We start from the raw sequence: 11,312 nt of genomic DNA, 5'->3' as shown, positions 1-11,312 counted from the left end.
AATAAGCGTAATATATATATAAATTTTTCTGACGCTCTCATTTCAAACCAAAATATACTTTTGTATTTTTAACTATAAAAAAACAGTGAGCTATGTTAGGAAAAAATTTAAAGGTGAGCCATGTTTGGAAGATAGCATAGATTATTATATAAGATAGCATAGAAACCCATAGATTATTAGAATGCTAAATATATTTTTATTTACTTTTGCCTAAATTAATACAAAATAATTTTAAAAAAGTATGAAAAATATGCTTAATAAAACTTCTGCTTCAAAGGTTTAAGGGAGTTTTTCAAACTATTTTTCTTCTAATGAGAAAAAAGTCTCGGTCTGATTTTCTTGCACAATGCTTCAATTTTAAACATTATATACTGCCCTGATGAATAAAATTAGCTAGGTAAATATATAAAATTTAAAATAGTTATAAATAACTGTTACGAACTCACAAGACGTACAAAAATAGCATACTTTCTGCTAAAAAGCTTTATGGTAAAAGAGCTTTCGAAGAACATTCTTAATATTAGAACTTTTTACACACGCTGCCTAAAAATCTATTATGCAATAGACAAAATAAAATGTTAAAGTACTGTAAAATCACTTGTTCGGCTATTTTTTCCTTAAAAAATTAATTTTTACCCCAAATACAAAATACAATTTAAAAATATTATTCTTTAAAAAAAAGTAATTTTTGCATAATTTAAATTTAGAAGTTACAAGGGTAGTTCAGTTCGAAAATAGAAATAAATAACGCTCCCATGTTTCACTTTGTAGTAATGTTTTCTTAAGATCTGGAAATCTGTCATCTAAATTGTTCTCTACAAACAACTGCAATTCTTTTCCTTGAAATCCTGTTTTTCGCGAGATCTCATATAATGCTTTTAAAGCTTTTTGATCTTCGATAAGTTCTAAAGCAATGTTTATAAATTCCATTGGTAAATTGTTAGCATCAAGCAGATCGTTAGACACTTCCAAAATAGGACAACCATGGGACAAAGTATCTCGAATATTTATACCAAAGAATAGATCTGTAGATTTAAGCCATAGATTCTTAAACGCATCTCTTTTCTTCAAGATCTCAAGACAGTCCAAGAGAAGCATTTCTAAAGCAGCTTTAGTGTCCATTTCCTCAGTGTAGCGGAGCATTAGGAGTCGCTTCGTATGATCTCTGTACTCTAAACTCGTTCCATAAATTCTTGATTTCTTTAAATAATCATCATCGTTAATTAATATTTCTTCCAAATATTTCATTCTCCCCAATAGAAAATCTAGTTTCTGGGTTTTTAAGTTATTCAATTTATCATGAATGCTTTTGGTAAGGCATAGATTCGGGATTACAGTTCTATATATATCATCACTCAAAGCAGTCATTAGTCTAAAGCAAGTTTCTTCTTCTTTACCTAATATGGTCTCAACTGAACACGCATTATTATGTAAAATTTTTAAGACTTCTTCTGCATTTTTCCTGCTTTGTTTAATCTGTTTTCTTACATTTTTGTCTTTAATTACACATTTTAAATATTCATCAAATTCAGTGCTTGATTGTGTGCCGTTTACATGATCAATAATTTGTTGCTTAGCTTTGTCTAAAAACTCTGAAAAACTTTTTCTTATTATCGCCTGATCTGAAGGAGAAAATATTTCGTGCTCTTTTACGGTTTTGAAAATAGCATTCAAGTTTAGGAAAGGTGTTTCAGTCGAATTTCTCTGTACTCCTCCAAATTTTGAAATAAACATCTGCTTAAGTTCAGAGAAAACATCAATGATTTCCTTTATCGAGTCTTTAGATAAAATTTCGTGTTTGCCGTCTAAATATAGATTGTCAATTTTTTCAACTTCTTGACTAAAATCATCAATATCACAATGATTCGAATGTTTAAACATAAATGACAATAAATATTTCAGACCCTCACAATGAACTTGTAATCGATCATATTTAATTTGATTATTTTCTGGTATCAAGTCTATCATTGTACTTGATATTGCAATGTATTTGTCCTCATGGTTCCCATAATGCTCTTGCTTCAAATCAAATATTTCAGTTTTCATGTCGTTAAGCTTTTTAAACAAATCATTGTCGTACTTTTTTGATTCTTCAATTCCATAAGTAATCATGAAATCCCTGGCACGAAATATTTGCATCACAAATATGGGCTCAAATGCTTTAGCAACGTCTTTTAATTCTTTTTGGACTTCTAACAGAAACGAACTTTGTTGTTCAAGTTCTTTTCTGCCTTGAGTAAAGCTTGCATGCAAATGGGACAAACAATTATTTCGAATATCACATAGTACTTTCACAACATTGATAGGTATGCTGTATTCTAATAATGGGGTTATTTTGCAACCTTTCTTTGAGCTGCAAAATGTTTCTCCGATGACTTGCAGCGTGCGTAAAACAGCTAATGCAGATTTTATTTCGTTGCCTGAAAAATCAACTTCTTCCGATATTTTTAAATACATCTGGAGGCGTGCCAGCGAAAATTCTTCTTTAATCAAAGGGTAATCAGACAAGCAGTTTTCGACAATTTTAATTATGTTTGAATCTTTTAATTCTGGTAGACCTCTACTTAGTTCTTTAGACAGTGATGATAATGCTTTATGCCACCTCATGCGATAGCAAAAAATAACGAAATATTTAGCTTTCGTCTCAGTCTTGTAATTTACAAAATCTGAAAAGAAAATGTCTCTATCAAATTTCAACTTGCTCAAAAAATACAGAAACAAAGCAGCTAGTACTTCAATGAAGATATTTTTATTTTGTTCATTTATTTCAACCTTTAATGATAAGAAATGATCAAAGAAACACATGCAAGTTAAATCATCCACCATTCTGTGATATTCATAATTTTGGAGGAAATCTTCATACTTATCAAGTCCAGTTTTTGCATTCATGTAGTGGAAATATTCGGAGTATTTATCTATGATAAACAACATAGTTTTGGTGAGTTTCTCACTTACTTGTGCTTTTGAATCATGCCCTATAGAAGTGACATCTCTTTCAATCTCAATATGATAATCATTAAAACGCATTAGAAGATCATACATTCTTTGAGAGGTATTGGAAAAACCTTTGGATCGGAAATCGTCATGAATTCTTTCATGTATGGCTGTCAATTTTTTTAAAGTATCGTCTTCGGGAGCATTTTCTTGATGAAAATAATCCTTTCTGGAAGCCTGATTATAAAGTACGCGAAAGAGATTCCAATCATTTAAAAGTATACAGTAATAAAATGCTGAAACACCATTTACATCTGTTGTCAAAGGATTTAGCTCATAACCAGCATCACTAAGCTTCTTTAATATGTATGGCGACTTAAAGAGTGTAGGAATAACATGTCCAAATGAACTTTCAATAAGCGTAATCAATAAGTGTTCACAAGGAAGTAGCTTAATAATATCCGATATTACAGTCTGCTGTAAACCAGCTGTTTTAAAAATGTGTTTTAAAGAATTTGTTTGTAAATTCGAAGAATAACTTCTACTTAATCCGAATCCATAAATTACATTTGATGGTTCAACTTGACTGAAAATGATTATTTTCAAACGTGTACCCTTTTGACTTGAAGAAGGGGAAATAAACGATTTTAAACTTTTCCTGTTTGGTTCCTCCTCATAAAGATCGATGTTACACATTAGCATATTAGCAGCAGCCTCGAGTTTTCGATAATTACCCTCACTGTTATTCAACAAATTACCTGCCTTTTGATTCAGTTTCTTTTTCAACATTCTCATTAACGTAATGAGATTTTTATCAGAATAAAGAGTGTGAATGTTTTTAAACGGATTGATATTCTTTACTCTTTTTTCAATTACATCAAATTTCAACTCTTTACTCAGATTTTTAAATTTTTCGTCAATCAGTAATTGGATGTTTTGACGAAATGTTCCATTTTCAACAGATTTTATTAAGTAAGGAATCAGTATTGACCAAAACAAGCTATTCTTTTTCGGTGCGCTAATGTTCCATACTTCATCTGGCTCTTCATGGTTATCATTAGCAGGAAATGCTGTCAAATCTTTCTTCGTTGGTGGTTTAAGCGTCATCTTATCTGCTCACTGTTGTTGAATTGAGCCCTCTAAGAATTAAACCACGAATAACTATCCTACTTTATTTAACATTATTCAAATTCCAATCTGAAAATAAAAAATGCAATGAGTATTTAGTGAATTAATTAGCAATATAAAATTGTGAACTATATGTTTACCCTACAAGAAATTTAAGGAATATCATTGCAGAACATTGGCAGAACTAATCAGAACATGGAATACACTATCTGGTCAGAAGCATCCAGATACCCAGTATTACGAACTCGGGGAGTATATTAGGCAGTATTAATATTATGTTGATCACACTTTGGCATCGATGCCAGTCCATAGACGCCTGGAGAGACTGTCTTGCTTTTGTGAAGTAATTCGAGAACGAATACTCGCCGTGGAACAAGGGTTTAGAGTCTATTCCCCACGTCGAATTCTTAAAAGGTCTACCAACTACCATCATTAATAGCAAATATCAATTTGCTTTGCACCTCAACGCTGTGTACGAGGGTGAACACCAGTACATCAGGTGGCCAACGCAGACAGAGGGGGCGGTAGACCGAAGACAGAATTGCGGGCTGTCTTATGAGCCTCAATAACCAAGCTCATTTGAACTTACCTTTGATTTGAAATGGACAGCGAATCAGAGACTGATTCCATCCCTGAAGATTTCAATGATTCCTTTGAAGACTCCCAGAGAGATTGGACAAAGGCAAAGGGAGTGAGCTTATCTAACCTAACTAAAATTGTATTTGATTACCAAGATATTGTGACAAGGCCAAATGAGCTTTTGTCTTACACCAAAGGACGACAATTAAGCAGGCTGTAGAATAGGCTATAGAAGGTTGGCTATAGAATATTTCTGATAGGCTATAGAAATTGACTTCCAGGCTTCCATAACAGCTAAAGTAAGTGCTGGCGATGAGGATGGTTGATTTCATTGGTTACATAATTTACGTTCTAATTCGACTTAAAAGTGTTATACGACAGGGCTGTCCAACTGCAAGGAGCCCACGGGCCAGAATTCTGGTCACTGATCACCTGGCGGGCCGCAGTTTATAAAAGTTGAACAATATCCTCTTACCTCTTATACAATCTATATTATATAAAACGCTAATACGTACGTATGTATGTATGTATCAATAAAACCGATGATATTTTTTTTCTCGCGCTGGCAACACTTTTCATTTTTAATTGACGTGCAAGAGCACGTAGTGAGCAACCAGATAACAATAACCAGAGTAAGCATTATCAGGTTGTTCAATTCAGATTCATGCACTAAAAACATGACAATATTTAATTTAAACTCAATTAGGAATTAATTAATTAATTGAAGTGAGAATGCTTTAAAAGGCCGCTGTTGAATTGATATTTTTCTACTGGGAGCTACCTAAACGTCTAAAAAACGTTTAAGTGTTTGTATTGAATGCATTGAATTTTTTTATATTTCGCGTTTATTTATGCATTGAATTTTCACGCTTTAAAATGCAGAATATTAGTGAAGCAATATTTGATAATTTATTTTGCTAATATGTTTCTTATTTAGCTAATGTTTTGATTTTTTCACCATGTACAATCTAAATAGCTAATATACTTTTTTAAAAGCCAATAAGAACATTGGTAGAATTCTTCTACATAAGTACAATACTATGTCTTTGATGATAAAATACTATGTCTTTGATGATAATATATTATGTCTTTGTGCTAGAACATTGTGTTCATTGGCGAGCGAGCGCAGCGAGCCATGGTTCGCGGCGTGAACCACATGGGATTGCGTAGCAATTCTCGGAGGTTGGAGAGCGTTAGCGAGCAGGGGGCGGAGCCTCCTAGTAACAATTAATAGTTGAATTATTAATTATAAAACAAAGGAACAGAAGGATTATAAAACAATTTGCTTACATTTTAATGGGAAAACTGAGGCCGATCAGCCTGAATAAAAAGTTGGCGGACCGCACAATATGTGTTGGCGGGCCACATGCGGCCCGCGGGCCGCCAGTTGGACAGCCCTGTTATACGATATTTCCATCAGGGGCTCTAAGAAAGCTGTCCAGTTTTTGAATAACTATTTCTTCAAACTACAACAGCACAATTCTCAAAGAACGAATGGAGCAATTATCCAATTACAAGAGAAATAAGAGTTCCCTGAAATATTGTGGTTGAGTTGAGACAGCAGAATTGTCCTTAAGCATCTCAGAATTCATGTTTCCAACCTCAGGAACTAAAGGAGCCAAACTAATCTATAAAAAACAACCCTACACTATATTCCTTAGATGGGCGTGTGGATACTTTTGTCCACATAGTGTATAGAGTCAAGACTTCCATAGCAGGATTAAAAGTTATAAAATTGAGTTTCTAGTTCATGCTTTTATAAAAACGTGATTTAAAAAAAACTATTTAGTATGATGCATGACACATGTCTTTAAAAATTAAATAAATCAGTTTTTTATGTATTAGTTGATATTATCTCTTCACTAAAAACTCAAATGAAAAAGTGATGAAATTCAAATTTATATGTACATAGAAAAATGGAAATTTATTATTTACAAATCAAAAACTATTACAAAAATTTATTTATTCTCATTACATAAACTTATTATTTATAAAAAAATAAAGGTAACTTTTGATTTCAAATATTATTTCGCAATATACTTTTGCGAGTTGCCAGTTACTTTTGGACTCAAAAATACAAAAAATACCTATTATATAGAATATTAGTAATTTCCATTTCTTAATTTCTTTTTTAAGATAATGAGGTTTTATTTCACGTCCTTCAACAACAAGTCAAACTTTGCCATTCGAGAAATTTTAAGATTCTCTGCAGGTATTAGCAGTCAAAACTTTTTAACCTAAGTAAAAAATTATTAAATATCAGTAAAAAATCCTCTTTGATAATATTTAAAGAGCCATTTTATTAAAGTCATAATTACAACAAAATTTTACTCAAATGCTATTAAATAAAGATAGACTAAGAGAGAAACTCAGAATTTCAGTAAAAAAAAATTTTGAAAATTTCTCGTTTTTAAATAATAATGATTTTAGTTTTAGTATTTTCTGAAGAAAAAAAATTATGAATATTTTATCAGTGATATAATGAATGATTATTATGAATAATTTATCAGTAATATGATGGATATAAATTTAATTAATTCTAATTTGTTTTTATTATCGCATTTTAATATTTATGTTCCTGGTTTTCATTCTTTTTGGTTTATTTTTATTCATTCTATCTATAGTTTTTGAGTAGTTTGAACTAAATTATTACAAATTTAAATACAAAATAATATTGCATCATTATTTTCTAAGAAATATCTCATTTTTATAATTATTACTATTATCAACAGGCATAATTATTTTGTTCAGGTTAATTTATATTATCTATACTTTTAATATAGGAATTGAACTATCAGCTAATATAATATTACAATTTGCAGAAAATATTACCCTCATGCAGTTAAATACGATTACTACGAGCAGAACTGAGAATTCCAGAATAATAGCTTTAACAACTTTTTAATTTTTCAACTAAAAATGGGTCTTTTTAATTTTATGTTTTAGTAGTATATAATTTAATTTGTTTTTATTACTAATATGAGTTATTTATTAATACAATACTTTTATGGATATTAATAAACTTGTATTTGTTTTTATTATTTTCATTTCATTATTTAATTAATTGTTTACGTAATGTATATTGTTCAAATTATCTTATATGTTTAAAAAAAGTATTTATGGCAAATTTAAATACAAAAATATATCGTATTACGAAGTCATATTACCCAATTGATTCAACTATTAATAATTTGGAAAGTTCATGATAAAATAAAACATATTTTTTATAACTAACACAAATTTAAAGCATAACAGAAAGTTTCAGAGCTAGCACACAAACCATCTTAGCTTAATTTTAAATACGGTTTCAAGTGGTTGTAAATTCAATGTTAAAGATATATGTGCTTCCATTTTGGCATTGCGAAATGTATTTCTGGCTGAATATGAATGTAAATGTGAAAAAAAACTAATAATTGGAAAATAAAAATCTTAATAAAATTTTGTTTATTATTATTTAACCCAAATCATAACTGGAATTTTAAGAGAAATCTTGTAAAATTTTCGTAGTATATGATGATAACATTTCAGATAAAAAAATAAAAGCAAAATAAAAGTTCTTTTTAATGAAACAAATATTAAGGTATTTAAGCCATTCATTTGGTAATTTTTCCATGCATATAGTAATGGTTTACCAGAAATTCTGGTTTTCAAAACTATTTTTTTTATGACCACACATTTAGTAAAAAATACAAATCTGAAAAGTAAATTAAAATGGTATTTATGATATGCTATGATAAAATTACCAAATTGTACCACAGTTACAAAATTTTATCACATACTATAAAACTATATTATATTTTTTTTTAAATTTACCAAAATCATTACCAAAGTGCTACGGTAAAAATTATCGAGCTTTTGATGTTCCTACAGAGCCAGAAACAGGGTGAATTTTACCATATTCAGGTAGTTTGACCACACTTTGTCTCTCAGTGTAAAATTGTAGTTTCGAATGATATTTAAAATAAATTTGACATTACATTTCATAATAAATTTGCTTTTAATCTATTTTATTAGTTCGCAACATAATTAGAAACAACAGTATGATGTAGAAAACATGTGTCCCACTGGTCACTAGGGGCTCGCCAATGATATTTTAGTATCTCGCTGAATTATCACACACAGTTTAAAACAATAAATCATTAGGAAAATGAAAAAGGCCATAACATTATATCAGATAATTTAGTAGTGCAAAATTCGTGGCTGATGCTTGTAAGAGGAATGAATTTTTTCATTAAAATCAAAGAAATTAAACATTAAAAAGACTAATTGGACAAAAAAAAAACACCAAATCGAAATTAAGATCACTTAGGAGGAGATCTGCCACCACTACATGACATTGAGTCTTTATTTAAACAAAAATACTGTCTCTTTTCACATTAACCCTAAAATTATATTCTTCGTAATAAAAATAAATTTTTTTGCACTTTATTACTATTGATACATTAAATATTTCAATGCATATATATCATATTCAGTCTAAAGACGATAATATTTATAGATAAATATAGATTTAGATTCTATTCTAGTTTTATTTTTAATTTTTTAATAAAATAACGGTATGTGGAAATCGCAAAATTTAATAATTTATAATGAAATTGACGATCATCTCCATAGTGCCATGCCATTGCATTTCTACTATTGTATTATATTACTGGCCCGTGGGATTTCCCCGTTTTATTGATGTGGCAACCGGGAAAATTCCTTTCAGCCAACCTATTAGATCGGTTCGTAATTTCAGCGTGAACTTATCTTAAAACATTTCTACTGCTCTTTGTTACGTTTAAATTTTACAGCCTAGTATTATTATTTATATTACAGCACACGTAAATGTAAAAAATGCATAAAAAAAAAATCAGAAAAAGATATCATGTCACTCACGATAAATAATTGAAAAAGATATTTCCACGTAAAAAATTTTTTAACTTAAAATATTAATACTCTTACAGTATCTGAGTGTAGGGAATGGGCAAAAATGAATGCCATTTCCCCCTATCAGTTTCTTCTTGTGATTTTATTATTATTTAAAATTAACGTAAGCTTTGTAAAATTTTAAAAGCACTTACCGGAGAAATCAATTGGTATCTGCCATGAGTAAGGGAAGCTTAGAAGTAGAATTGAATTGTTTAAACAAATTTATAGAAGATAAATCATTTTTTTATCACTTAAACAGACAGCTCAGCAGATAATTATCGCATATTTGGTAGCAGTTAAGACAATAGATTATTCGGCGGTATTTTCCCCGAAAAGAAAGTGCGATGCAGAATTAACAGTTTTATTAAATCGAAGTAAATTCCATTTATTGTCGAAAATTTATTTTATTTCGTATTAATTAACTCTGAAACATCATAGTGTTCCCGGAAAATTCAACTTTATAGAATCAAATAAAAAAAAATTGCAATCATAAAAACTTTTTGAGACAATTTAAAAATTAAAGAAGTAAAACCGAAAGTTTAAAAATTCCTTTGAGAAGACGGATCCTACAATTAATTAGAATTAGACTAAATATAATTAGACTGTATTGATTTTAAGTTAGACAAGTTTTTTTCCACATCTGTTTTTAGACTTCTTGGGAGTTAAGGGAAACGGTCTAGTTGGGTTAGACCACTTAGGGATTAGACACAGCAACATTTCAACTGACTACTATTTACTCTTCCAATTTGCATTGATTCCATAAAAAAATTTGAAAGAAAAACTAATGATCTATTTAAAAGAACTGTATCGACCTTAAAAATCATATTTTCCCCTGTAGATAGAAACCTCATTTTGTGTGCTCCAGCTAAACATATATATACACATATTATGTACCAAGTTGAAGAGATATTGAATACAGTACCATTAATTATTGTGGAAAATGTATAAATTTGAGACATGATTACGAAAACTGAATATTTAAGATTAAAATTACCTTTTATGCTAGTTTAGATAAGTTCACTAATTTAATTTCAATAATTTTTACGATCATGTCTTAAACATTACTTTGTAAACTTAACATGGCACTGTTGTAGAAACTGAAGTACGTAATGTTGAAAAAATAATAATAATCATTTTATTAAAATTTTGATTGATATAATTATTAAAAAAGTACGATATATGTAGACCGTTTTTGTAAGTCTTCAGCTTTTTTAAATATTTATAAAATTTTCCTATAGCAAATGACAAAATATTCAAACGTAAAAAAAGGAGCTTTTTTTATAAATATTTTTTATTTCATTCAAACATGTTTTAAAAAAAAACTTAATTTGAATGTTTTATACAAGATAGAGCAGTATTTCTCAACCGCTGGTTTACAGGTTAATATTTTGTATTAGAATTAATATAAACTTTATTTCCATTTAAATAGGTTGGCTAGGTCAATTGTAGAGAGTACATGACTAGAAACGAACTGCACCTAAAAATTCACCTGATTGAAAACTTCATTCGTTTCAAAAATATATAAATAGTAAATAACAGTCTGCATGTTTCAAGCTCTCAAAAATAAGACTATCAATTTCTGTATTCAGAAAACTGCTTCTCAATTCTATGGTGATTTCTATAAACAAATTGAGGACTTAGCCATGGGCAACCCCCTTTCTCTCATGCAATATTTCGAAGATAAAGTTTTTAAACTGTTCAAATTCTCATGGTGGAAAAGATATATTGACGATACATGTCTTAGTAGACAGTGATACTGA

At 29.5% G+C, this 11,312-nt stretch overlaps 1 protein-coding gene across 1 annotated transcript; it reads right to left on the bottom strand.

Moving 5' to 3' along the window:
- Positions 1 to 578: 578 nt before the first annotated feature.
- Positions 579 to 9,749, bottom strand: LOC107456478 (uncharacterized). The gene is made up of 2 exons (XM_016074351.3): positions 9,705 to 9,749; positions 579 to 4,131 (listed from the first exon to the last, which is right to left on the bottom strand). The coding sequence occupies exon 2, from the start codon at positions 4,039 to 4,041 to the stop codon at positions 724 to 726; it is 3,318 nt and encodes a 1,105-aa protein (XP_015929837.2). The 5' UTR covers positions 4,042 to 4,131; positions 9,705 to 9,749; the 3' UTR covers positions 579 to 723.
- Between the last annotated feature and the right edge of the window lie 1,563 nt (positions 9,750 to 11,312).

The sequence above is a fragment of the Parasteatoda tepidariorum genome, chromosome 10 (genome assembly GCF_043381705.1).
Source record: "Parasteatoda tepidariorum isolate YZ-2023 chromosome 10, CAS_Ptep_4.0, whole genome shotgun sequence".
NCBI classification, from domain to species: Eukaryota; Metazoa; Arthropoda; class Arachnida; order Araneae; family Theridiidae; genus Parasteatoda; species Parasteatoda tepidariorum.
Note: the sequence above shows the minus strand (reverse complement) of the source record. Positions and strands in the feature narration are given on the sequence as shown.